This window comes from Phacochoerus africanus, chromosome 13 (assembly GCF_016906955.1).
Source record: "Phacochoerus africanus isolate WHEZ1 chromosome 13, ROS_Pafr_v1, whole genome shotgun sequence".
Taxonomy (NCBI): domain Eukaryota; kingdom Metazoa; phylum Chordata; class Mammalia; order Artiodactyla; family Suidae; genus Phacochoerus; species Phacochoerus africanus.
This window is the reverse complement of record NC_062556.1, coordinates 64045053-64073051: the sequence shown is the minus strand read 5'-3', so window position 1 is coordinate 64073051 and position 27999 is coordinate 64045053. Positions and strand designations below refer to the sequence as shown.

General features: G+C 41.8%; 1 protein-coding gene across 2 annotated transcripts in view; it reads left to right on the top strand.

Moving 5' to 3' along the window:
• Window positions 1-27999, top strand: part of ABCC4 (ATP binding cassette subfamily C member 4) — a 219713-nt gene that overhangs the window by 98671 nt on the left and 93043 nt on the right. For both annotated transcript variants that reach the window (XM_047756442.1, XM_047756443.1), the window contains 6 exons: window positions 2037-2133; window positions 4865-5074; window positions 6237-6377; window positions 7646-7683; window positions 8054-8148; window positions 9921-10067. In XM_047756442.1, the coding sequence (XP_047612398.1) occupies window positions 2037-2133; window positions 4865-5074; window positions 6237-6377; window positions 7646-7683; window positions 8054-8148; window positions 9921-10067 (728 nt within the window). The remainder of the gene's footprint in view (window positions 1-2036; window positions 2134-4864; window positions 5075-6236; window positions 6378-7645; window positions 7684-8053; window positions 8149-9920; window positions 10068-27999) is intronic.

Here is a 27999-nt window from a genome sequence, read left to right as displayed (position 1 = left end):
TACCAAAACCAGACAAAGGTACCACCAAAAAAGAAAACTACAGGCCAATATTTTTGATGAATATAGACACAAAAATTCCCCCCAAAAATTTTAGCCAACTGATTCCAGCAATATATAAAAAATTTCATGCACCATGACCAAGTGAAATTCATCCTAGATTCACAAGGATGGTTCAACATACGCAAATCAATCAGTCATACACCACATTAACAAAAGAAAAGTCAGAAATCGCATGATCATCTCAGTAGATACAGAAAAAACATTTGACAAAATCCAACATCCATTGATGATATTGGCAGGTAATTTTGAATTAACGAGAAACGATTCCATTAAAAGCTTTTGGTACTATGTCTGGAAAGGAGTTAGTTGGTTTGAAAGCTGAACTGAGGCATGTCAGAATGGAAAAATGAATCCTTTTGGACTCCGTGGAATGATGGTGTATATGGTAACAAGGCCGGGTCTTGCTTGTGATCATATATCACGTGTGCCAAGTGTTATTCTTAGGACTTTTCTATCCTGAGTCCAAAAAAAGTCCTGAGTCCAAAACTCGTGGTGGTTCGTGGATCCGGAGTGTGGAAGGGGGCTGTCATTTCCTGAGCAGATTAGTGTTTTTTTAGAACAAATGGATGATTCGTCAAGGGCCTCGGAAACTGAGCTTCTGAGAAGTTGAGGAGCTGGTCCGACACTGTCAGGCTTGTGAGAGCGATTTGATATAATGTCTGATCCCTCCACTTCTGTCCATCTGACTCAGGCAGCAGGCTGAGCTCTGGCTGTGCTCCTGACTTTACCTCAGCCCCCAGAATACCTGCGTGGAGCCCTACCCAGGGTCACCAGGGCCCGTACCTGGATTACCTGGTTGGGCGTGGGTAAGACCTTGTGGGGCTGAAATCCTAGGGGTCTGCATTTAAAATGTAGGTGCCGTTGGAGAGGTTACTGTTAAAAAAACACTTAAGGTTGAATCTTGGCTCAGAGAATTGGCCTGTCTTGATCCACAGGTTTCACTGTGATTGGGGCCATGTGGATTCTCATCTTCCTATTTGGAAGGTTTTTGCTGCACATGAAAGATTTACTTTGTGCTGGGCCTGGAAATGTGGCAGAGGCTGATCAAGGCCATACTTGTACTCATTTTCTATCTAATGTTAATCTGGATAGATATGTCAAGCGAAATGCACTCTGGCAAAGGATTTTGAGATGCTAAGTAAGGCTCTTGCTGGGGGTTAATATGTAAATAACTTTTTTTTTTTTTACTTAAAAAATTTTTGTTACCTTTATTTTTCTCAAATGTTTGATTTTTTTAATATATAAATGATTTTTGTTTTTTCCATTATAGCTGGCTTACAGTGTTCTGTCATTTTTCTACCGTACAGCATGGTAACCCAGTCACACATACATGTATACATTCTTTTTTCTCACATTGTCATGCTCCATTGTAAGTGACTAGACATAGTTCCCAGAGCTACACAGCAGGATCACATTGCCAATCCATTCCAAAGGCAAGAGTCTGCACCTATTAACCCCAAGCACCCCATGTAAATAATGTTTTAGGATAAAAAGCAGTTTTTCAGTATAGCTAATTATTACAGCTAGATTCCAGTTTGCTGCTGATGAATTTGAGGACTTAGTTTGGTTCAATGATTTATATTTGTATTTAATGTGTATTAGGTATTCATACTGCTATTAAACTACAGGGGTTTTTTTGTTTATTATTATTATTATTTTTTTTTGCAGCAACACCCACGACATATGGAGGTTCCCAGGCCAGGGACTGAATCTGAGCTGCAGCTGTGAAGGTGCAGCTGTGGCAACTCCAGATCCTTTAACTCACTGCACTGGGCCAGGGATTGAATCCACACCTCCGCAGCAGCCTGAGCCCCTATAGTTGGATTCTTAATCCACTGCGACCATGGGAGGAACTCCTAAACTGCACAGCTTTTATTACTGTGTTGTTTTGTGTCACTGTGTTTGCCAAATACATGTTTTCAATTTGGAGCGCCTCCATTAATGTGCTTTCGCTGCTGTACCTTTTACCTTTGCAGGTGTATTTGTCAAGCCTTGCACGAGAAGATCACAATCTTAGTGACTCATCAGCTGCAGTACCTAAAGGCTGCAAGTCAGATTCTGATACTGAAAGATGTAAGTAGTTTCTAGAAGTCTGTGGATCTTGCGAGCACTCAGGTGTGTTGAAGGCCAGGCTTCCCGGCAGGTCACTCTCCTTGGACTTGTGGCAAAGGCCCTCTTCTCCCTCAGTTTTTCCTCCCTTTGCAGAGCTGGTATTCATGCCTCTGCGGATGAATCCAGAGATCTGTAAAAATATTGCTATTACACTCTAAGCCACATAAACCCTAAAGTGTATTTGGAAATTAGAGATACGAAGACCTGTTTGTGTCTGGGTGACGGTCACACGCAGTTTACTAAAGAACATCATCCATTAACGCTGAAAGTGAGGTTGGGGAGCTGAGCACCGGGTCAGAGACACCCGCTCTGCTGGTCTGGCAGGTGCTGCTGGGCTCACCGCGCAGGTCTCTGTGTGTGGGAGCCTGTGCAGCAGGAGGACAAGGCTCTGCCTTGGTAGGGCTTCCTGTCCTGTGGGGACAGGTGTGAGGAGAGAGGGAGGGTGGGGCTATTCCCTGGAGGGGCCACAGCAGAAGCAGCTGGAAGTCTTAGTAACATTTAGAGGATAGAAGTGTGGGCTCAGGCTAGTTTATCAGTTTCTAGAGCTGCTGTAACAAAGTGCCACATACTGCGTGGCTTAAAACAACAGAAATTTATCACCCCCCCCTCTTTTGGAGGCTCCAGGTCTGAAATCAGGGTGCAGGCAGGGTGGTGCTCTCACTGAGGCTCCAGGGGAGATGCCTCCTTCCAGCTTCTGGTGTTCCCAGGCCTTCTTTGGCTCCTTGGCTTCCAGCTGCAGCACTGCAGTTCCTCCCTCTGTTGTCACGTGGCCATTGTCCCCTTGTGTGTCCGAGTCTTTTTTCATAAGGACGTTGGTCCTGTTGGATTTTCGGTCCTCCTACTCCAGTATGACCTCATCTTAACTTGCTTGAATCTGCAAAGACCCTGTTTCCCAGTAAGGTCATGGCCACAGATGTCACCTTTAGGGCTTGAACGCATTTCAGTGCACAGCACTTTGTGTGGTCTCTGGTGTGACTGAATTTATTGAGTCATTTTCAGTCTTGGTACTCATGTGATGCTCTGCCCCTTGGCTTGCCGTCCTCTGTGCCTCAGCACCTCAGCACTTGCTTTGTCAGCCCTTGTCTGGTCAATCCTTCATTTATCAAATGAATTTCTGCCTTAAGGAAGTTTTATTAAAACATAGAATTGCCACACCTCTCTATTAAAATACAGAATCGCCACACCTTCCGGAAAAGAGGTTCAGATTTCTCAAACCTGAGCAGTAAGTTCATGTGCAGAGGGGTGATATTAGTATATAAAACCCCAGTGTTGGTAGTATTACAAGTTTAGAGATTAACCTGTTTGGCCAGTCCCTAGATGTTTTGGGGTCCCCTTATTTCTTTTGTGGACACCACCCCCACTTTTACTGCTACGGATCCAGCTATTTGTCCCCTTCTGAGCACCTTGGATCAGGGGAAACATCCTTATTTGTGTGGTCCCTCTCTCACGGCATAGAGGGCACGGTTGCTCTCTCATCCACTTGGGATAGTCAGCGCTTGGCTGCTGAGTAAAATTGCTGTCTTCGTGCCCTGAGTTTCCTTGTGTGTCTTACAGATACCAAGTAGAAACTGATAATTTCCTTCAGTAAGGTTCATGAATTTTGCCCCCCAAGTGCAACAAGGCACAGTGTATCCTTAATTATTTTCTAATTAGGCAGTATCAGTTGGTGTCTAAAGGCTCACTGAGTTTCTCCCAATGGACCACCCTCAGGGGATGGGGTGAGAGGGGTACCAGCTCGGGTCCTAGGTCACCTTCTTCCACCTGTCCTGCCTTAACCAGCTGCCCTCCTTTGATTAGGCTTGCATCTTGGTATTTTGCCTAACACTTTATTTGATCCTGATTGATTCAACTGAGTCTTGTTATGTAGTCAGTAAACAGTGAAAACACCTGCACTTTATTTGATACGACTTTGTAAGGAAAGGAGAATGCAGCGATCTTATACAAGTTCAAAGAAAATGATGAGATGGGCTTTAGCTTAAGCGGGATGCCTGATTGGAGAAAGCCGGGTTGGCTGCTTGCGATTGGTGTTTTCCTCCAATTTACGTGCATTCTGTCTTAGGTTTTGTTTTGCTGCCGTGGACTGCCAAGACTTTAGAGTCACCGCAGTCTCATTGCCTCCTCGTTTAGTTACTTGATGAGGTAGAATATTGAATTTTCAGTTCAAAACTTCCTGAGTTTGTGGGACAGTTGTACAGACCACAGAGACGCAGCTCAGGGGTCCTCTGTCCAGGGCTGGTTCCTGAACATCTTGTCCCAGCAGGGACATGATCCTGTGACAATGATCAGCAAAGATTGATGGGTGTTCCTTACCCGTACAGTTGTGCTTGTACCCACCTCTGGGTCAGTCTTAAGTTTCTTTGTTAGAATATCCTCCCCAATTGACTATTCTGCTTGTCTCTTGAGGCTTTTGAGCCTGTACCGATACTTTCACCCATCTTTGTACTTTTTGCTCAGTGGCCATTTCTTTCACATCCTCCAACACCTAACATCGGGGTTTGGCAGAAAACCCAATGCTCAGTTCTGTGTTCAGTTGAACTGAACTAGATTTATCAACCAGAATTGCAGACCTAAGGATCATTGGCTTTTGAAACTGTAGTTCAAGACCAGTTAACGTCTCTCGGTTAATATTTAGATTTGATCAGTATTGTCAAATGCAAAATCATTCCTCTCAAATTCTTCATTTTTCTTTTAGGGTGAAACAGTGGAAAAGGGGACTTACACTGAGTTCCTGAAATCTGGGATAGATTTTGGCTCCCTTTTAAAGAAAGAGAATGAGGAGGCTGAACCCTCTCCAATGCCAGGAACCCCCACTCTCAGGAATCGGACCTTTTCTGAATCTTCGATTTGGTCTCAGCAGTCTTCCAGACCCTCGTTGAAAGATGCCACTCCAGAGGGCCAAGATGTGAGTTTCTCTTTGCCTTTGCCTGTCCTCTGTGGATGGCATCTGTGGGTGGCATCATGGACTCTGTTTCTGCTCCACTCGTGACATCTTTGCCTCTATGTAGTTCCTAAGTTGCCGAGGTCTTTAGTCCATGACATTGGTAAAATTAAAAGAATATGAAGGGAGCAAGCCTGATTGGGGTTCCCCTTTGGGTGTAGGAAGGAGAATCTTAGGGAGATCAGTGGTGCGTGTACTGCTGTGAGTTCCTGGGCATATGTGACCCACACTGATAGAACTCTTCCATTTACCCTAGTTACATCCTACTCGCTTTTGTGGCCCCTGGCTTCCCTTATGCATCCAGAGGTTTAATTTGAAGATCCCCTTAGACCGAGTACTTGTGTGACCCAAATTCAATCAGCTATTTTTCCTGTGTGTTGGAACGTTCTGGCACCGAGGGTGACTGATGGTCGTGTTTTGCCCCATTGTCAGAGGTAACAGGTGAAAAGGAGCTGACATGCATTAGACACTGGCGTTAGTTCCTGTCTTCCTTTCTTCCCCTTCAAGACCAAGAACCACCTCTCATCTGCCTTGAATCCCCTGTGCGGGATGGAGCTGAGGACTCTGTAATGTCCTCAAGAGAGAAATACAGAAATGTCCGAGGAGGCGGAGCTCCCTTACAAGCCTACACAATAGTATTCCTCGATGTCCAAACCCTCACTATCCAAACACGGAAACTGGATGATTTTTAAAAGTACTGGGATTAGTCCCTCACATTCCAAACTCAGGAATCACTCTCTCAAATTCAGGAACCAGATAGATTTGGATCATGTGTTATCATTCGTCTATTATTTTGGTGCCAGAGCTGACATAATTTAAACGGGTATGTCGTACATGTGCTGGAAATCATGTTGTTGGCAGTGCCATCCCGCAATGAATGACCTTGAACATGGTGGCTCTTAGAAGGAGGATGGCTGGCTGTGGGGCTCAATGTATAGTATACATAGTCTGGATATTTCCACAGCCTTCTCCATAGGAGATGGAGTATTTTGCAATCTTACCAGAGTATAAGACGTGTCTTGTTGTCCCATGGCTTTGCTAAGAGGGATGGCATCGTTGAAACTTTGGGAATTTGGGGGGGTTCATTATTGAAAATTTTATCTCTCAACCTCCATTTCATTGCCAGACTGAGAACATACAGGTTGCACTACCAGAAGAGAGCCGTTCGGAAGGAGAAGTTGGTTTTAAGGCATACAAGAATTACTTCACAGCTGGCGCTCACTGGTTTATCATCATTTTCCTTATTCTAGTAAATGTCGCAGCTCAGGTAAATAAAGACATTTCTTTTGATTTGTGCCCTATGTATACTGCATTTATTTTATTATTATTTTTAATACGTGTATTAAGATATTTACTTCAAAGAATTGGCTCATGAGATTGTAGGTGAATCTCTAGGCTGGAAACTCAGGCAGCAGCTTGATGCTGCAGTCTTTTTTTTTTCTTTTTTTTCTTTTTCTTTTCTTTTTTTGGCAGCCCTGTGGAATGTGGATTTACCACACCAGGGATCAGATCTGAGCCACAGTTTTGACCTTTGCTGCAACTGCGGAAGCACTGGATCTTTTCACCCACTGTGCCAAGGCTGTGATTGAACCTGTGCCCTGGCACGGCAGAGATACCTCCAATTCTGTTGCACCACAGCGGGAATTCTTTTATGCTACAGTCTTGTTTTTTTGTCTTTTTAGGGCTGCACCTGTGGTATATGGAGGTGCGCAGGCCAGGGGTCAAATGGGAGCTGTAGCTGCCAGCCTTCGTCACAGCTGCAGCAACTCAGGGTCCAAGTCACATCTGGGGCCTACACCACAGTGCATGGCAACGCCAGGTCGTTAACCACTGAGCAAGGCCAGGGATCGAACCCGCAACCTCATGGTTACCACTCAAGTTCGTTAACCACTGAGCCATGACGGGAACTCCTGTGCTGTAGTCTTAAGGCAGAATGTCTTCCTCCTCCAGGAAGCCTCAGGTTTTGCTCTAAGGGCAGGACAAGGCCCACCATTCTATTGAGGGTGATTTCCTTTATTTAAATGAACGTACATGTGAGCTGTATCAATAAATACTTTGACAGCAATATCTTGGCCAGTGTTTGCTTGAATCACAGGAGACTGGCCTGGCCAAGCTGATGCATAAAACAACATCACAGTGCCCATCAAGTTCTCTTTCCTTCAGAAAATCCACGCGTTTATTCTATACACACTGCCTATTAAGCTCTCTTACCTTCAATTAATCCAAACATTTCGCAGTCCCCTTGGATTTGCATTGAATTGGTTATCTTGTGGGGAGCAAAATAAATGAGCCTTACTTGTATTGTGTGTACATGACATGGAGAGTCTTGGAAAAGAAAGATGTGTGTTTTAAAGATTTTAAAACGTAATATGTGCTTCTCTGACCTGTGGTTTTCTGGGGTGTGGGGTGTGGTGAGACCTGAGCTGGAAGGACCATCTCCGTTTTCTGGAGCCTTCCCATCACCCATTCCACTGAGTAGGGGTTTTGAGGGGCTCAGTGATGTCAGCGTTTGATTAATTGTTGTTCCTGCTCCAGGTGTCCTACGTCCTTCAGGATTGGTGGCTTTCATACTGGTGAGTGATTCCTGGTCTGACCAGCGTGCTGTAAACAGGACGCCTCACTTTCCCAGAGTCAGGAGAAGAGATGGAGCTTGTTCAGCCTCCTGTTCCCATCGTTATGGAGGTTCCATGAAGAAAATTAAATTCCTCCTGGTGGAGTGGGACCCTCCCATGCTTTCTCCCCATCTCTGACCCTCAGCAGTTTCTTGCAATTTTGGGAACCGAAAGTCAGGATGCAAATAGGATCACAGAGCCCTGCGAGCTGGGAATCATTTTCCAGCATAAAACATATCTTCCAAAATCGAGGGGTTTTTTTTCTTCTTCTTCTTTAGTATTTATCTAAATCCCATTTATAGTGTAATATTTTTCCTTTCTTGTTCCATAGGGCAAATAAACAGAGTTCCCTGAATGTCACTGTAATTGGAAATGGAACCGAAACTCAGAAGCTTGATCTGAATTGGTACTTAGGAATTTATTCAGGTAAAGTTGAAGCATCGGGTCTATTATACGAGAGTCTAAGATGCTTACAGTGAGCCTGTGTGAGCAACTAGGGCTTCCAGGAGTAATTTAGTAATGTCTTAACAGATTAAGAGTCTGAGTTGCATTTACACTGTGAATTAATTAGAATAATTATTTTTAAAATCTGGAAGAAAGAGGTTGAATGAAGACTCTTCATTTGGTCTGTACTGGATTTTGGAAGTTAAACCAGGATTGCACATTCAGAAAATCAGCCACTGGAAATCTGTGGCTATTGTCTATTCTAATAGGTTGCTTTAGCTAAATCTTACATCATTATATGGATGGGCAAGGGGATTAGAAACGGATCCCCACCCTGTGGTTCAGATTGCTCCAATTCTCTCTGAATAAACCCTGGCTTTTATTGAACTTGGATGAAATCCTCTGGCAGCAAGGGCCCCCCAAATAAAAGCATTATTCCCTCGCAGGTATGCAAAGCTCCCCTTCGCCACACTGCTCATCTCCTGGGCTTTGCTAATTACTGCAGAGAGAAGCTGAGCAGGGGGAAATCCAGTGTCTGGGAATTAGGGTTCCTTCTCTTTCTTACCTTGACATCACAATGTTATCACATCCCTGACTGTGCGATTAATTTAACATCTGGCTTGCCAGGCTAATATTAACACGGCTGTCTGTTTTCACAAGGGTGCTTAGAATATATGTGGCATTACATACTTTTTAAAGGAAATCCTCATCTAAAATTTTAAATATTCCCACAGGAAATACTCATACAAGCTTTGTGTAAAGATAGAGTTATCTTTTTAAGAACCCACTCGTTGAAATTTTGTATTTATTTCCCTGATCACCTGCTACAAAATCTAAATCCATTAGCTGTCTCTTTTCTAAATTGGTGGACTAGAGGGCCTTAAAGGAAGATTAGGAAGGGGTTCTTTTATACATTCTTATAGGAAGATGGGCTAAGGAAATGCCTGTTGATGGCATTTAGGAATTTGAACACATTTCATAGTTTAAATAAGTCATGTGTCGTCTGAAGGGAGAAAATGACTTGACAGAATATTTATTACAGCAGTTATCCCCACTCTGTTGACCATCATGAATTTTAAAAGATGTTAGGGGCTATTTTAATTTATATATGCATAGTAGGTATCTATCTTTGTGATTAACAAAGCATATTTAAATGATGTTCATTTGCAAATGCTTTGCGTTAGTAAGAGATGAGTTGATCCACTTAGGTTAGTCTCAAATTATAATTTATATTTTCTTGCAATTCAGTTATTTAGGGGTAGGTTTTCCGCTTGCAGGTATTTTTATCTTCTTTAAAGCTTCTTGGGCTTTGTCTACAAGGAAATGGTAGTAAATTATTTCTCCTGTTCCTATTAATTCAAATGATGGTACCAACGCATACCACAATTTTAGATTATGAGACATCTTGTAATTAGTAAGATTTGAAATGCAGAGAAGGAAGATCAACTGCATTTTATAATTATCTTTCTTCTGAGTTTGGAATAGAACTTATAATTGAATTAGGAAAGCCTAGAATGAATTTCTAGTTTGCCCCTGATTTTTTTTTTCCCTATGTGCTTTCTTTTTAATGAGAGAAAGATGTAAATTTTCTCTTCTTCTTTTTTAAATGCATCTTGTGAATGTATCAAACGCTTAACATCCAAATGCTGTAAGGAATAAAGTATATAATATCTTTATAAACTGCCTGCCATGCTTTTTAGCATCATTGAAGAAAAGGCTGAGATCTTTTGCTGAGGGGTGTTTCTTTATTGCAGGTTTAACTGTATCTACTGTCCTTTTTGGCATTTCAAGATCTCTGTTGGTGTTCTATGTCCTTGTTAGTTCTTCACAAAGTTTGCACAACAAAATGTTCGAGTCCATTTTGAGAGCTCCGATCTTGTTCTTCGATAGAAATCCAATAGGTAAGTCACACACCAAGTTTCTCAGTCAGTATGTCTTGTTAACACAGTTAGTCCTCGATTACACTTCAGTGTTTGAAAATGGAGCAGAGGCTTGTAAGAAAATCACTGTGTATTGATCCATTTTATAAAAAAGCTTGACTGAAATTTTTCTCCTCCCAGGGACAGTCTGAATATTGTGGCATATAACCTTTAATTTCAACTTGTATGTGTGGCAAAATAGATACGTGTTTACTTTGCAGAGTGATTTAGGAATCCATCTGTTGTGTGGCGTAGGGAATACCTACCCTACATTCAGTGCAGACATGTTTCTGTGTTGTTGACCAGTGGCTTAGCTGCTGGCTGTGTTACGAAGCGGTAAGCTAGGCTGCCTGTTAGGAATGACCTTCTCAGAAGGAGTCTCGACACCCTGTGGGCTGTGTTTCTTGCCTTATCCATCTTTTTCTGGAACCACAGAGCTCCTGCATGTGCCCTGACGATGAGGTAGTTGACAGTGTGGCATTAAGCAGTTAATACACTCAGAGCGCTTAGCTCACGGTCAGTCAATGCTTCGTGATCCGTAGTGATGACGACACGGCGTCTGGAAACTTCCCCTCCAGTGAAATGGGAATAACCCACTGCCCTTCCTATTTCCCTTGTGAGGATTAAATAAGACTGTGCAGGGAGGCATCTGGTGTAGATTTACTCATCACATGTTGCTCAGTCCAGGCACCACGCAGAGCACCGGATGGTAAACTGCAGAGCCCCCCCCCCATCTTGTCTTATTTTATTTTATTTTATTTTATTTTTATTCTTTTATTTTTTGCTTTTTAGGGCTGCACCCACGGCAAATGGAGCTTCCCAGACTAGGGATCTAATCAGAGCTGTAGCTGCTGGCCTACACCATAGGAATAGCAATGCCAGATCTGAGTCGCATCTGCGACCGACACCACAGCTCATGGCAATGACAGATCCTTAACCCACTGAGCAAGGTTAGGGATCGAACCTGCAACCTCGTAGTTCCTAGTCGGATTTGTTTCCACTGCGCCACAACAGAAACTCCCATCTTGTCTTATTAAGAAGCCAGAGTGAGAAGGTGATTGGAGGAGTTGTGCTATTATGGCTGTGAAGTCACTCCCCTTTGTCAGTTAATGTGACAGCTACAGGCATAAAGTTGGGAGCATTAAGAGGGACTGGATTTCTGTTATCACAGCCTCTGAGTGCTTGTGACCACAGTTAACCACGCTCTTCGTATGCAAAACCTGTAGGCTCTTGGAGGCGCTGATTCATTTATTATTCAGGGATTTGGGACCAAGTTTAAATCTTTAAGGTCACTAATCTTAGAGCAGCCAGGACACTGGTGTTTATCTTGCCTTCTTCTCCTGTATCCATTTGCAGGACTATCTTCCTTCAAGGAAATAGAAGCCCAAATAAGTACTGCAAAGATAGGCCTAGTTCACTCCCAGAGTTTAGAGGCAATAAATTATTTATTTACTCTACTAGTTTTAGATTAAGAAAACTTTTTAAATTAAGATTTTTAAGAAGTAGATTGAAAATTTTCTTTCTTGGGAGTTCTCTTATGGCTCAGCGAGTTAAGGATCTGGCTTTGGCATTGCAGTGGCTCATATTGCTGCTGTGGTATGGGTTTGATCCCTGGCCCAGGGACTTCCACATGCTGCGGGTCTGGCCATAAACAAACAAAAATTTTCTTCCTCATAAAATAAGTTTTGTGTTGGACTTCCCTTCGCGGCTCAGTGGTTAATGAACCCGATCCATGAGGATGTGGTTTTGATCTCTGGCCTTGCTCAGTGGGTTAAGGATCTGGTTTAGCCACAAGCTGTGGTGTAGGTCTCGGTAGTGGCTCGGAGCTGGTGTTGCTGTGGCTGTGGTATAGGCCGGCAGCTGTAGCTCTGATTCAGCCCCTAGCCTGGGGACTTCCATACGCCATGCGCGTGGCCCTAAAAAGCAAAAAATAAATAAATTAATAAATAAATAAAAAGTTTTGTGCTTTTTATAGTAGTAACAATGAGCTGTAGGTACGAATTATGCCTCATCGTGGATATTACTGATGGTGTGCATGCTAATCGTTTATATTTTTATAAATTCCCCTCTGCAGTAGAATGATGGACATGCTCAGCTTTTATGCCATGGTAAATACCTTCGCTAATTATATCCATGTGTCTAACATAATGTCTGTGCTCGCTGAATTCCAGAGTGTCTTCTGCAGGGAGCGTGGATTGATCTGGAAGCACACCTAATTCATATGTGTTAAAGCACACTCTCAGGCAGACCCCTGGGCTCAGTAAGTTTCCTGTTAGTTCAGGATCCTGACACCCTCCCAGAGTTTATCAAATGGGGGGAATGGCAAGGGCCTGGGATGGTTTATAGACTTGGGATGGTGACAGCAGCTGGAAACTCTAGGCAGAGGCCCTGGCTCTGGCCTGGCACCAGCTGGTTTGGGTCTGCAGGGGTCTTGCTAGAATCCCCTTCCTTCTCCCCATCTCCAGAGCCTGCTTGTGCCAGAGATTTTTAATAACCTTGAACTGGATTGGTCGTATTGTTTTTCACATTCATCCATTGAATCACCCATCCCAGGTCCTCATGAATTGTGTTAAACACTGGGGACCCTTTGTACGTAAGCGAAGAATCAGGCCTTCAGGAGAAGGTTTGAAGCAATTCGGGCCCTACCAAAGTCCCAAGTTCACAGGGCAGTCAACCTGGAAAGTGCACATTTCTTCTGAAGAGCTGGTTTTGAAGAGGGTTCCGTCTTGCCAAGCTCCTTGGCTAAGTTACTCTCCATTTTGAACTCACGTATGGTTGCATGAAGTTAACTAGTTTGTTTATACAATGTGATACCTCCTGGGCTTTCATAACCTGATAATTGGGTGAGATTTGATTCAACTAGTGTGTGGTGGCCTTAGAACGGCAATAGCAAGGTTTCTTTTCTCCTCTCTTCTCTTCTTTTAACCTTGCCTTTCTCTCACCCATCTCTCTTTGTTATGCTGTCCTCCTTGGATGCTCTTCGGCCGCACATTTTTTCAGGGTCCCTACATTTCCCAGCGGTTTAATTGCAACTTTTCAGCTGGTCTGGGTCCCTTGCTGCCTGCTAAGTTGACCTCTTCCTAGACAACCTTTGTCTTCTTGCCTCCAAGCCTTACTTCCCTTACTTCTGTCAGATCTTAATACACGGTAGCACAAATCCCAGGTCCACAGCAAGGCTTTCAGTAATTGTGGGATGTATGTTAAATCCAAATTGCGTTTTCCTGCTTTGAGCAGAAATCCTTTTATTTCCTGTCTCAGGCACAAGAGGGCAGCATAATCTACATTATGGCAAGGACATAGCGCAAGGGGCACCTTATTGCAAAATCTGGTTGGTGTTATTTTAAAGTTTTCTTAGAAATTCCATTTTCATAGCCCAGATCTTTGTATTTTGTAGTGTTGAGAGAAATTTAAAAAGCATTGTCATGGTTTTTTATGTGTGAACCTTTAAACTCTTTATTCAAGAATTACTCCCAAGTGTTATCCTAGAATATCGAGTGCCTATCAAACAGGGCATTTGGATTTCTTAATTGACACCTTCTCCCCCAGTAACAGGACTAGGCTACTGCTGAGATCTTGACTGTGTTTATTTTAATTCCTAGAGGGTAGGAACCTGAGTCAAACCTGAGTTTAAGGAGAAATTGGCCACATGATTTCTTCTCTTTTCTTCCACACCCTCAGAGTCAACATTTAATTCTCATCAAGTCTCTAGAATTTCACTCTTTGTTTTGGGGACAAGATGAGAGGATAGTGGTCCTGTTGTTTCAAGTCTAATTATGGTGACATAACACTGGGCTAGGTGATTTGACTGTAATGGATTCCAGATAAATATTTGTTTATTTGCTTTCAATTTGCTAATTTGGCTTTAAGAAACTGAGCTGCCGGTGTCAGTAGATGTCATGTTTGTTCTCTCAGGGAAATGCAGAGTTGATTGGGTTGTGGCCAGTGTGTTCCTTTACACTGATTTTTCTGCAGTGTCCGTGTGCATCTGTTCACTCATTTATGCATCTAGTGTAAAAAAAAAAAAAAACTACAAATGTATGTCCTTCATTTTTTCTCTACCGGTCAAGTTAGAGCTAATGCATCATAAAAGGCAAAAAGCAAATGTACTCATTTCTTTTGTCGTTGTTATTTTTTGTGGTGGAAGGTACATCTGCTCATTGAGGTGACAGGAAGGATGGCATTCTCTTACGATATATTCTTTCATCCTCCCTAATCAAAAATCTAGAATTGCCCTTAAGGATTAAGATTTCCAACTTGAGTAGGAAATTAGACTCTGCCGATCTCACACATGTAAAACACCCTGAATTACGATGTTCATCATGTAGGAATTGAAGCTTGGGACAAAGCGGAGAAGGTGCTGGAGGTTTGAACTCTTGTTCTCTTTCGTGAACCTGCAAAGGGGCTCCTTAGCCTCCAGTACAAGTTGTTAATGAACTTGTAGAGAAGTGGAAAGTGAATTGAAAGCCAAGTGGTGAGCTTTTTGTACTATTTAATTTTTATTTTAGCCGTCTTGCTATACACTCTCTCTCCCTCTCTATCTGTGTCTCTGTCTATCCAGCAGCATGTGGATTCCTAGGCAGGGGAAGAAACCTCTGCCACAACTAGTGACCCGAGCCGCTTCAGTGCCAAGGCCAGTTCCTTAACCCGCTGGGCCACAAGTGAACTCCTTGCTACAGTGTTTAGAAAATTAGTTGTCAACAGGCCCCTGCTTTGGTGGGGGTGGCGGTGGGGGTGAGGGTGGGGGGTGGCGCCAAGAGTCATCAGTAGAGAAGAAGAATAATTTTAGGGAACCCTGTCTGTTTCTTCAGTGCAATTGACCACTGGGGTTAGTGCTAAATGCATATTTTTAACAGGTATGATATTTCAGTACTGTCAAAATTACCTTGACGATAATAGGCCTGTTAAATTATAGCTCTATAAGTTAGGCGGTAAGAGGGCTCTGCTTAGCACACATTAATCTGTGCCTGTTCACACAAGTGATTCTGCTGAGCAGGTAGCATGTTAGAACAAGAAATACTGGTCCTAAAACCTCTGATTTATGGTAGGTGTTGTTTTGACACAGCATCATTCGGACGATTTACAAGGCAAGGCTTCGTGTTAAAATATTTCACCAGTGTCATCATTCGTCACCGACATAAATATTCAGTAGTGGTGCTGGAAAATTGGTAATGTTCCCATTCATGCCAAATCACTCGCTATGTTTCCTTTCAAGTGAGATCTGTTGTGGATATGGTTAAAAGAAACTACGGTTTTTCTTCCTTGAGCGCAGATGAGCTGTAAGAAATTGAAAATAAGAATAACAACTATCCTGACAGCTTTCATGTCCTCCTCTTGCCTAGGTTGCTTTAAATCCTGGCTTAAGTCCTAGAGGGCCCCCCATCCCTTTCTTTGCTTCGTGCATGTTGTAAAGAACATATTTATATGTACATTAGTTAAAGAAGCTTTTTTGTGTTCAAAGGAAGAAGTTAGTCATCATCAGAAAAGCTTTGTTGCAAAACAAAAACACACATTTCCCCTTTCATTTTTCCTTGTTAAAAATAACAAATGCAAGTGACTCTAAAGGGAGTAACACAAAAGATTGCATCAATCATAATGATTCTCAATAGCTACATAAATATTATTTTTTTACAAGTTTGAATGAAACGGCTAATAGTTTGAAGTAGGTGTGGTAATTAAATCCTGTCGGGTTGTGACACATTAAAAATACTGTTTTTCATATAACAATGGTTATATGTACTTAAACTCTTATCAGAGTGATATTAAGTCATATTTTATGGGAGTTGCTCCTTTACTGCTAATAGTCATAAAAGCCTTTGTTACGAGTTTAAATAGTTACACAGTTACATATATTTGATGACTATTGTTATTTTGTCAGTAATCTCTATAAAGGTGATTATGATAGCGCTTGTCTACAGCTGGTAAATATTGCACCATGTTGGTGTACATTTCTATTAGAATGTCCTGATTACTCCTTATTCCTTTTTTTTTTCCCCTCTGTCATAATCATACAGCTTAGTAACAAAGAGAAGGTACTGTGCCTATGGTTGTCCAATAAAATGCTAAAATGATAAGATTTGCTAAGTAAGCTTGTGCCTTGTTCAGAGGGGTAATTGTAACATCTTAGAAAATGGTATGATGGAATTTTACTCGATTGTATTTTAAAATTTCTCAGTAGTGTGTGGAATAAGCGGCGTGCTAATCATAATATATGTAACTTCTGCGCTACATTCTAATATCTGTGTGGTCTCAGCCTTCAGCTGACTTGGAGCCAGACCGTCTTTGGTCGGCAGGATGTCACTCCCAGTTTCCCGTGTTAGAAAGCTCAGTAATTTGGCTTTACCTGACGGAATGCACGGATTATAGTAGAGTCCCTCGGTATCCTTGGGTGATTGGTTCCCTTGCTCTGGATACCAAAGGATGCTCAGTATCCCTTACTTAACCTGTGTACATCCTCCCATATAGCCTCTGTACTTTTACATTGAAGTCTAGTTGGTTCATATTGTTGTGTTGATTTCTGCTGCACAGCAAAGTTACTCAGTTCTGCATATATCTATTCTGTCCCATGTTCTTTTCCATTATGGTTTATCCCAGGATATTGAATATAGTTCCCTGTGCTATATACCGCAGGACCTTGTTTATCCATTCTGTGTGTGATAGCTGGCATCTCCTCCTAACCCCAAATTCCCGGTCCATCCCTCCTCTTCCCCCTCCCCCTTGGCAACCACAAGTCTGTTCTCTGCGTCCATCTTCCCATATACTTAGATGCTAGACTACTTATCCTTAAACAGTATATGTAAATATTAACACAGCAAATTCAAGTTTTGCTTTTTGAAATTTTCTGAAATTGTTTTCCAAACGTTTTTAGTCCATGGTGACTTGAATCCAAGGATGTGTAACCCATGAATACGAAGGGTCAAGTGTGATTCAAATACTGTTATTTAAAAGGTGCCTCCCACCCCTTCGTTACATGAACCTTGTCGTTGTTTGTGGCAGAAAATACATCAAAGTGGTTTTATGACATAGTTCATTGCTTTTGTATAACCATTTGAAGAGGAACTGAAATAGGGCCAGATTCAACATCAATAAATACTGAGAAGTGTATTACTGAGACCCCAAGGAGTATAAAGCATAGTCTTTTGACACTAAGTGTGGGAATCCATAGGAATTTGCTGGATTGGAATTCTGCATGTTTGACTTAAAGGCCAAGTCCTTTCCCTCAAAGATTTGATTTTGAACCTGTCATAGAACATCACGGGGCAAAGTTTGATTTTCGTTTTCTAAGTGAACCTTCATCTTCTGTTACCATTTCTTCCCCAACCCCCTTTATTTTAAACTTTTTTAAACATTTGCCATGAAGAAAACGGGGGGGAGAGATTCTAGATATTTATGACATGGAACCTGTACTGTTGGATTTCACATGAAGTTTAAAATCCAGTTTTGTTTTGTTTTTTGTCTTTTTGGGACTGCACCGGAGGCATATGGAGGTTTCCAGGCTAGGGATCTAATCAGAGCTATAGCTGCTGGCCTACACCACAGCCGCAGCCGCAGCCATGCCAGATCCGAGCTGTGTCTGCCACCCATGCCACAGCTCATGGCAATGCCGGATTCTTAACCCACTGAGCAAGGCCAGGGATCGAACCCACAACCTCATGGTCCTAGTCGGACTCGTCTCCAACTGCGCCATGATGGGAATTCCTAGAATCCGGTTATGTTTTAAATCACGTCTTTATAGTACCTGTCACACATTAGAGGTAGATTGAAATGTAGGTAGTTATTATGCATTGACTGCCTGTCTCTTCTGGGAGCCTGGTGCTCCCTGTCTGTCCTCCTGGAGTATATCTATGGTATTACTGTGAAAGCTTCCAAACCTAGGATTGGCCCCACCGTGGCTGATTTATTTGTAGTATAGTATTTGTAGGCTGGAGAGAAAAATGAGTGTATTATGGCAAGAAGAGGGTTGATCTTTGTAAATAGCTAAACAGACTCCTCTTTGGCTTTTTAGAACTTGTTACAATTGGGTTGACAGTAGGTAGAACACACACAATGAGGTTTTCTTCATCGGTAATGTCATGATTGAGTCTTCTTTTTATTCTTGCTCATCAAGATTAATTTGTTCAAAATTTCCCCCTCATTTAGGTAGAAATCCTTTCATATCTAGAAAAAAGATGACAGGCTTCAAAGTAGACCATGAGTGGAAGTTTATTAAAATACTGTTGTTAAACAGAAAGCTATCATAAAATCAAATTCTCAGTTCTGGATCTATTTTCCTTTCATTTTTGCATTTGCATTTTAATAGTTCATATCCCATGGGGAAACGTCTCAACCTCTTCAACACCTGGAAAGTCTCTTTGAGGCTTGTTATGTGTTTAAGAATCTTTGTCCAGACGTTCTTCCAAATGCAGTCGTGCTCCTCTTGGTGGGCAAGTCCTGCCTCCGGGTCTGCAGTTGGGGGAAGCAGTGCTGCAGGGCAGCGTGTTGTTCACACAGCAGCAGAAGCCAGAGCATCGGCCCTGGTTGATTTGCCGCCTAAGCCCTGACTTGGGGATGATTCAGTCAACCATTAGGTAATAATTTCTCTCTGAACTTCAAGTGGATATTTCTAGAAGTGTTCTTCTGGTTCAAGAACTGATCTTATCCTTCACTCTGATTGAGGCACATGATAAAAAGTACACAGATTTTTGAGGGCGTGGTAAGAAAAACAATGCACCCACTTCTGCCGTTCTACACAAAAGTATTTGAACAGATACCGCAGTGTAGCTGGATTTGTCCTTAAATGTATTTTCTCACATAAAAAATTCCATATATCTAGGTCAGCAGTGTACTCAGAATCCTGGATTAATTTTTTTTTGTCACCTTCAAATATGTAGAAATAGGTAAAGAAGGAAATTGTTGCTTTCTTGTATGCAGTCTTTATTTTTAGATTTTTTTTTTTCTTTCTTCCACTGATGTCAGAATGGCCTGGGCTCTTATTTCCTTTGGTGGAACTATAAACTTATTTCCCTTCCATTTTGGAGAATAAAATAGCAATAACATCTTAAAATGATATCTCATGCTAGTATAAGTCTTCTGTGTCATCTTTTTACTTAGCATTAAAATGAAAAGGTTGTCAAATGCGGCTTAATGAGTGCCACCAATGGGTGATCCTGTAGACAAAAGCATTTTTTACTCGTGCCAACTTTTCGATGTTAGTCTTGAAACAGTCCTGTAAATGGAAGGAAAATAAACACCTATTTCAAGATGATGAGTAATCGCTGTTACTAGAAAATTGTTCTTCCCTGACTTACAAGATTAAATAAATAGTTGTTGACATAAATAGCCAGAATAATAAAAGGCAGCACCTGTGTAATCCAGACAGTTAGTGGTTTGTCCTACAATCAGATAAGCCACTGTTTATTAACAAATTGTCAAGTCTTTAGACCAGGTGAGTAGATTTCAGTCCTGCATTAGGGAATTCTAAAACTTGAGTGAAGGAGGTTTAGTTCTCCTCGATGCCAGATTTTCTAACCACTCTCATCTCCTTTCACAAAGGAGACACTATAGGAGTTGTGTGCTTAATTGACCTGGCCTTTCAAGGTATGTCTTCTCTAGGCTTTTGCTGTATCCACGTTGATCAAGTTTCTAGACAAGATCAAGGTTTGAACTTTTATATCACACAAGGAGTGCCTTATAGGTTTTGGATAAATAGTGGGTATTTTTAAAAATATAGGTCAAATTTTCTCTCCCTTTCATTCTTTTTTTTTTTCCCTCCCTCTCCCCTTAATTTTTATGTGCATCTTTAATTTGATGTCAGGTGAGAACTTTGCTTGTCATCAGTAGAAAATTTAAATCTGTTCATGGACAGAGAGAAATGGGGTGTAGGTAGAGATGCTGTGATGTCTCAGATCTGCTGGAAAAATGCTTTGGAAGAGCTGTGCCTGTCACTTCACTGGCCCAATCAACATCCCCTTGATTGAAGCACGGTTGTCTTGAGCAGCATTGATACTGGTGGTGGTGGTGGTGGTGGGGTGTGTGTGTCTGTGTATGCTGTGCTGGGTGGGGGGAAGGGAGAGAGGGAGGGAGGGAGGGACACTGAGACTTCCTTTGAGTTAGGTTGTCACACCAGAATATGATTCATATGATTGGTTTCTATTTAAAGCGATGTGAAATTTCAAGTTGGAAAGTTATCCAGCAAATTTGGGATCCATGATGCCCCTTGGTAAAGAGAACAAACAGACTTTGGAATTATCCCATCTGAATTTGAATCCCAGCCTGGCCGCTGACAGCCTGAGTAACCCAAGTTATTTAACCTCCGTGTACCTTAACTTTGTTACAATGGGGATGTAATAGCCCCAGTGTTTTTTTTTTGTTTTTGTTTTTGTTTTTTTGTTTTTCTTATGGTGAGAATTAAATGAATTAAGCATTTAAAGCAATACCTAGCAAATAGCAGGCATTGAGTTTTGACTAAGTGACATGATGAAATTCTGGGAATTTTTGATTTCCCCTACAGAACCCAAATGAATATGTTAATTTTGATAAAATGGTGGGAAAGGATCTGTGTGTTTTCCCAGATACAAAGAAAAATTGATAAGTGACCAAGACTAAACAGCTATAAAACAAAATCTACAGCATATTTTGGTTTGCTTGTTTTGTTTTTGTTTTCATCAGTGCTTAGCTTCGTCCCTGATTTCATTTTAATTTGGTTTCGCAGTGAGAGCTCAATTTTGCATAAAGTACCAAACATCTGGTTTACTTTTTGTTTGAAAATGATACAATTGAAGTTTATTACAGAAGTCTATTGTGTAATTAAGGAAGACCAGTTTGAAATTTTATAAAATAAGTTCTGTTTAAGTGGAACGTTGGAATTACTCCAGAGAAGCGGAAGTACTTCTTAGGAGTAGCAGGAACTTAAATATGTTTTAAGCAAATGCTCTAACTGGTCAAAATGTATTCACCTTTTTCCAAAAGCATGAAAAATGACAAATTTCATAAGTGAAAGTTAAAGTTGACCTAAGGCAGTTTTAGATTGTTGAGCCTTCAAATTTTATTCATGGGATGTTTTTAGAGGCATTTCGTGGTTTGTTCACTCCAGTTAATTCTAGGCATCCTTCTACGTTTCTATCAGATGGACATTGTGATACTTCAGGACTTCTTCTTGCGCAAAATATGGTTAAAGCAGCCTGGGAAGTAAATGAGATCTCTGGTTAGTGTTTATAAACTGTAGATTATATTTTTAATGTAGTTGAAGGTGTAACAGATGCAACAGAATAAATACAAGCCTCCTATAAATAGTGCCCAATTGGCATTAACAAACTACTGAAATAAAAGCCATACCTTCCTGGCTGGGTTGAATGGCATTGAGACCGCTGAAGAAGTGTGGAGTGGAGATTCACCTGCCTGCCAGGTAACTGTGTTAGACAGGGAGCTGTCTTCCCAAGTCTTGGCGTTCAGCCTCAGTTAAATCTGAGAGGCCCGCAGATCTGAAATGATGTTTCTGTCATCCTGCAGAATTTGCTTAGAAATAATTTGATGAAAAAGCAAACCAAAAATAGATTGCAAGGACTTTGGGGGATTTTTCTGAGGTCATTTTTACACACCATCTAAGGCTTCAGATGCTTCATGACAGAGGTTTTGTCTCTTGGCAGTTATAATCTAGTTCCCTATCAAATTGAAGATCAGCCCCGAAGTATGATGAATTTGGACTCTTGCCTATGGCTTGTCATTTCAGAGCCACATTGTACATTTACTTGACAATTTAAACTTGTTAAAATACGGTCACTTCCATTGTCTCATTTCATCCCTAATAGTAGCCACGCAATAAGAAATCAGCTATACATACCTCTTCTTCATCTAGAGCTTGTGCACAGCAGATCCATGCTTTTTACCTTCTCACCTATACCTTGTTTTTGTCCCCATCAGTTTTTATGCAGGAACCATATAGATTTGCCTGTAATTAAAAATTAAAGAACCAGATTGCCCCAAATCATTGATCAGCATATTGATGGTATAACTTAATATTTTGTAAGCATCTCCATGTGCTGGTGTGCGGGGAATTTTGTCTAAAGTAACCAGATCCTACATTCTGAATTCTCCCTGGGCTTTATCAAACGACATTTTACCCATTCCTGTGTGTTACAATCCTTTACACAATAATGGCAGCTCCTCTGGTATAAGTGACATTATGTTTAGCATAGTGTAGTGTTTCCTATGAAATGAATGTGGGTATCGTATTAATCAGAAATAGTTTCAAGAAGTTGTATGACCTGCTCAATCTACCTAAAATAGGTACGTATTTGAGTTAAAAATATGAGAGTATCATTTGCAATTCTTTAGTCTTTATCTTCTGTTTTTAAGGGCTTTGCCAACTAAATGTGCAAGATCCCAAGCCAGAGAGCGAGCCCGTGCCACAACAGATCCTGCACCACCAGGGACCTCTACCTTCTTCATTGTTTAATTCCAGCTTTCACATGAGCTTCTTGATTTTTATCAGTTTTCAGAAGGATTTAGCATTTGAAAATGAATTAGTCCTCACGTTGGGTGGGAGATGGATCTTGCATCTGTAAGGAAGATTACTGTTAATAAAAAGTGGTTGATCACTTTAGCCTGTTCTTCTTTTTTTCCCCCTTTTTAAGGCCGCACCTGTGGCATATGGAAGTTTGCAGCCACAGCAACACTGGATCAGAGCCTTACTGCAGTCTTCACCACAGCTTGTGGCAACGCTGGATCCTTAACCCACTGAGTGAGGCCAGGACTGATCTCCCATCCCCAGTGACGCTATGTTGGGTTATTATTCCTGCTGAGCCATGATGGGAACTCCATATTAGCTTCTTCTTATGAGTGTAATTTTGTGTTTATTTGTTTGTTTGTTTTTGGCTGCCCCTGGCATGCAGAGGTTCCCTGGCCGGGGATAGAAACTGAGCCACAGCAGTGACAGTGCCGGAAGCTCAAGCTGCTGTGCCCCTAGGGGACTCTTGGCCCTGAATTTTTAAGGGACTTTTATTAGTGCCTTGTCATGACTTTTTTAAGAGATACATTTTTTTCATACCACAATGTTTATAAGTGTACAACATATTAACTTGATACATTTATAATACAATGATTGCTATAGTATTTCAAATAACCAACATCTATGGCCTCACATGATTATCATTTATTCTCATATTGGGAATGATTAAGGTCTACTCTCTTAGCTGATTAATTAACTAATGTATTTATTTTTTTATGCTGTTTAGGGCCACACCCATAGCATATGGAAGTTCCCAGGCTAGGGGTCGAATCAGAGCTATAGCCACCGGCCTACACCTCAGCCACAGTCACAGCAACACCAGATCTGAGCTGAGTCTGTGATCTACACCACCGCTCAAGGCAACACCAGATCTTGACCCACTGAGCGAGGCCAGGGATTGAACCCACGTCCTCATGGATACTAGTCAGGTACTAGTCTGTTTCTGCTGCACCACAACAGGAACTCCTCTTAGCAAATTTATAACTCAGTTTTGTTGTCTGTCATCGCTGCCCTGTCTATTAGATCTCTAGCACTTGTTTATCTACCAGTTGCAAATAGAGACCTGTAATAATATCTCTGTCATTCTCTCACTGCCCCCTTCCCTGGTAACCACTCTTTCTACTCTCCAGTTTTATGAGTTCAGTTTTTGAGATATATCATATAGTATTTATCTTTCTTTGACTTATCTCAGCATAATATCCTCAAAGTACATGCACACTGTTGCTAATGGAAGAATTTTATTTTTCCTCACAGTTGAGTCCTAATCCACTGTGTGTGTGTGTACATGCAAACCACATCTTCTTTATCGGTTCATCTGTTGATAGACTCTAGGGTGTTTCTGTATCTTGGTCATTGTGAATAATGCTGCAGTAAACACGGGGATGTGTCTGCCTCTTCTATACCCTGTTTCATTTCTGTCTTGACTTAGAACTGATCATACGTTAAGGAAACGTTGTCTTGGAAATTCACAGTATGTGGTGTTATAAGAGAATATGTGGGGTTGCTTTATCATCGAGATATCTTGTTCAGCATTCAGGTCCTTAGGAGTGAAAAGAACATAGCACTTGGTGTGAGCTCTTTTTTTTTTTCTTTCTTTCTTTTTTTTTTTTTAATAACTTAAAGAAGGAGGAAGATTCAGTACGAATTAGTTTACAAATCCTCTCAAATCAGAAATACTCTTAAGCATTCCAAGATGTTTTTCATCATTTACATAAAGACAAAACTACCTTTTTGTAGGCTATTTTGGAATTGCAGTTTCATGTGTAATAGAGCTCTTATTGTCTTTAAATGAGAATAATATGGTTAGAGGACTTAATTGGAGTGGGCTGAATGGCGATCTGAGAAGGTTCCTGTTGGGAGAACCACAGTGAAGTGAGTTCCTATATGATAGGAATCCCACCCCAGCTCCTCTGAAGATCTAAAGCCAAGTGTTAGAAGATTGGATAAATTCTCCTGTTAATGTAGCTTAGATAAACTTTATTGCTGAGTCTGGTGGCTCAGTACCAAACTTGGCAAGAACTTAGAGCTTATGATAACAGCAGCGTGGAGCTGCAGATCTATCAGTCCAGTTGAAACCCTACTTAAAAACATCTTTTCAGAGTTCCTATTGTGTCTCAGTGAAAATGAATCTGACTAGTATCCATGAGGACGCAGGTTTGATCCCTGGCCTCTCTCAGTATGTTAAGGATCCAGCATTGCTGTGAACTGTGGTGTGGGTCACAGACACAGCTCCGATCCGGTGTTGCTGTGACTGTCGTGTAGGCTGGCAGCTACAGCTCCAATTGGACCCCTAGCCTGGGAATTTCCAAATGCCGTGGGTGTGGTCCTAAAAAAAGACTAAAAATAAACAAACAAATAGTGTTGGCCATAGATGTGAAGATAGCTCGTGTGCACTGTTGATGAAAATGCAAAATAGTGCCACTGCTGTGAAAAATGGTATGGGGGTTCCTTTAAAAAATATATATATATGTATATATCTTTTCTCATTCTTTTTTTTATTGAGGCTTTGGTACCTGGTTTGGTTTTGTTGTTGGTGTGGTTATTTTCTTCCAGTTACTCTCCCCTCCACCCCCCCTAGTTTATGGTGTCAGGAAAGACAGGGAGATCCTTCCATTGTTTCTTATACTGCTGTGTCATAATTTTTTTGCAGTAACATGAGAGTGAAAAAATATTTGGAAATTGGAAGGAAAAATCGTGTCTAGGACCTTCTTATTATTTCGTCTTTACAAGCCTCAGTATTTTATAGTGAGACATTTTCATTTTTGCTTGTTTGCTTTGTCCCACCTAGCATAAGGATAGTCTTATCGTTGTTTCAATAGTCTCTCTAAAAAGTGAGAAATGGAGAAATGGGCTTCCTGGATAAAACCTGCCATTTGCCTTTGGGAGTATGGCCAGTTCCCTGGATGGTTAGACCAGGTTGTTGGGGTAGAGTTACACAAGGTTGGGGTCCCCGCTTCCACCACTGGCCCTACCACCGCTGGCCTCACTTCTGAGGTTACTTCAAATATTGGCTAAAACATACTAAGATTAAGAGATCAGCAATGTCCATTCCCCCTCCGCCCCCCGCCGAGTAGTGGCCGTGCAGTGAGAGAGGCTGTTTGGGCGGCTTTCTGTTCATGGAATCGCTCCTGTTCTCTCTCCACATTGCACTTCAGAGCAACCTTAGCTGCTTGGACTTTTGAACCTTTTTGTTTTCTTTGCATTTGTGGACATGGGTTAGACAGAAATGCCTGTGATAAAGTTATCACAGACTGCATCTGGATAAAAAGAGAAAGAAATGACACCCAGGTGAAACATGAAATGACCTCAAAAAATCTGAGGATAAGGAATAATGAGTTTTGATCTGAGAAAAGAAAAACGTTGCTTTGGCCCCTTCCCCATTCCCATTTCGAGGGCATTTCATAGCATTTGAAGATTCAACCCCGTCAGCCTTGGGCCTCCTTGCTGCCTCTGAGTTGTAATGCCTTGGTGAATTAAAGCTCCCTGACTCCTTTCTGATGAAAATATTAACAATTTCGGTGTTGTGATTAGGGGATCTATTCAGCTCTGAGGAAATCTTTCAGCGTTGGGCAACAGGACTTTTCATCTGAGGCCTTTAAGCCCGTGACAGCCCAAGAGATTGGGATCCTGCAGTGATTTTGCTTCATTAACAAGGCTATACCGGCATGATTTAATGCAACCAAGTTTCATCTGCTGGTAAGGAACAGTTAAGGTCATGGTCTCAAAGGACTTTGATGTCCTGCAGAAGCCTGATTTTCCCCTAATATGCATGAACAGCTCATGCAGTATAGCTCTTAGGAGATGAATATTTGTTCATGTAGGTTACAAAAGCAGACATACCCTGAGAGTGATGGGAATGTCAGAATGTGCCTTTGGAGGAAAAAGAAGAACCACTATCTAAAAATTTAGCTGTGGAGGAGTTCTTTTCGTGGCTCAGCAGTTAACAAACCCAACTAGGATCCATGAAGATGCAGGTTCAATATCTGGCCTTGCTCAGTGGGTTAAGGATCCGGCATTGCCATGAGTTGTGGTGTAGGTCTCAGACAAAGCTCGGATCTGGCATTGCTATGGCTGTGGTGTAGGCTAGCAGCTGTAGCTCGATTAGACCCCTAGCCTGGGAATCTCCCTCCATATGCCACTGGTGCAGCCCTAAAAAGCAAAAAAATAAAAATAAAAAAATTCAAAAAATAAAAATTAGCTATGGAAATCCATAAATACCAGGTGAAGACTGTTCTTGCAGAAGTGTCAGTTGGGTTTTATCAGGAATGTTGGACAAATATTTTGCAGATTCTGCTAATAGAGAATTTTCTTAAAAGTTCAGCTATGGAGTTCCTGCTGTTTCACAGTGGGTTATGAATCTGACTGAAGCAGCTCGGGTTGCTGTGGAGGCATAGGTTCAATCCTGGATCCGGTGTTGCCACAGCTGTGATACAGATTACAGCTTCGGTTCAGATTCAGTCCTTGTCCTTGGAACTTCCATATTCTGTGGGCGTGGCCATTAAAAAAAATAGAAAAATTCAGCTAAATGATTTCTTTGTAGATTTCAGCCCCTCCCCCCTTACATAGGAATTTCTACTTTCCTTAGTCCCTAGAGTTTTGTGTTGAAAGAGTGCATGCGCGGCCATTATTCTGTGGATTTTTTTCCCATTTTTATTTACTTTTTTTTATTGTATCTATAGAAATGTGTATTGCTTCTCTGCCAATACCTTGATGTAGTCTTTGGTATCCTGAATTCCTGAGATGTTTTGCTGTTCATAGTGTTCACTTGTCCATAAATCTTACCTGTGCACATACGTGTGCACATTGGAGATCAACAGTTCCATATCAGGTTTTAATACACCTGTAGATTTCTTGGGCCTTCTAGAGCTTGCCCTCAGGCATCTTGATTGGCTCTCAAGGGAGGGATCTTAGAGACTGTGGAAGATCCACTGGTTTGCCCTCCCCTCCACCGAAGACCAGAGAATGGAGACAGCCCTTCACCCCAGTGGAGAGAATGTAGAGCCGAGGGGGTGGGGTGGAATCCTCTGCGGGGGGCTGGTGGGAGTGCACTGGCTGTTGGTGGTGTCTCAGATTTTTAGTGGCTGACTTCGTGGTGTGGAGAGACTTTGGAAGAAGGAGAGCCTGAGGCCAGGCTGAGGAGGCAGAACCATTCCACAGAATCAGGAGAGAAGGGCATAGTTGAGGCAACACAAAGAATCCAGTTTTGGCAGTGGAGGTAGAACAGATCAGACAGAGCGCCAGAGGCTAGGAGCTCACCGTGAAGTCAGTAAAATTTCCCATCTGGGTTGTGGCCAGCTTCATGCTGGAGGATGCTGTGCTGACCATGGAAGTGCACATGTCGGTAAAGATGTGATTCGTCTCTCAGGTGTCTGCACTGAGATTTTACCCTTTTAGAGCAGCGACCAAGATGGGGAGTTGTACCCACTGACTGGG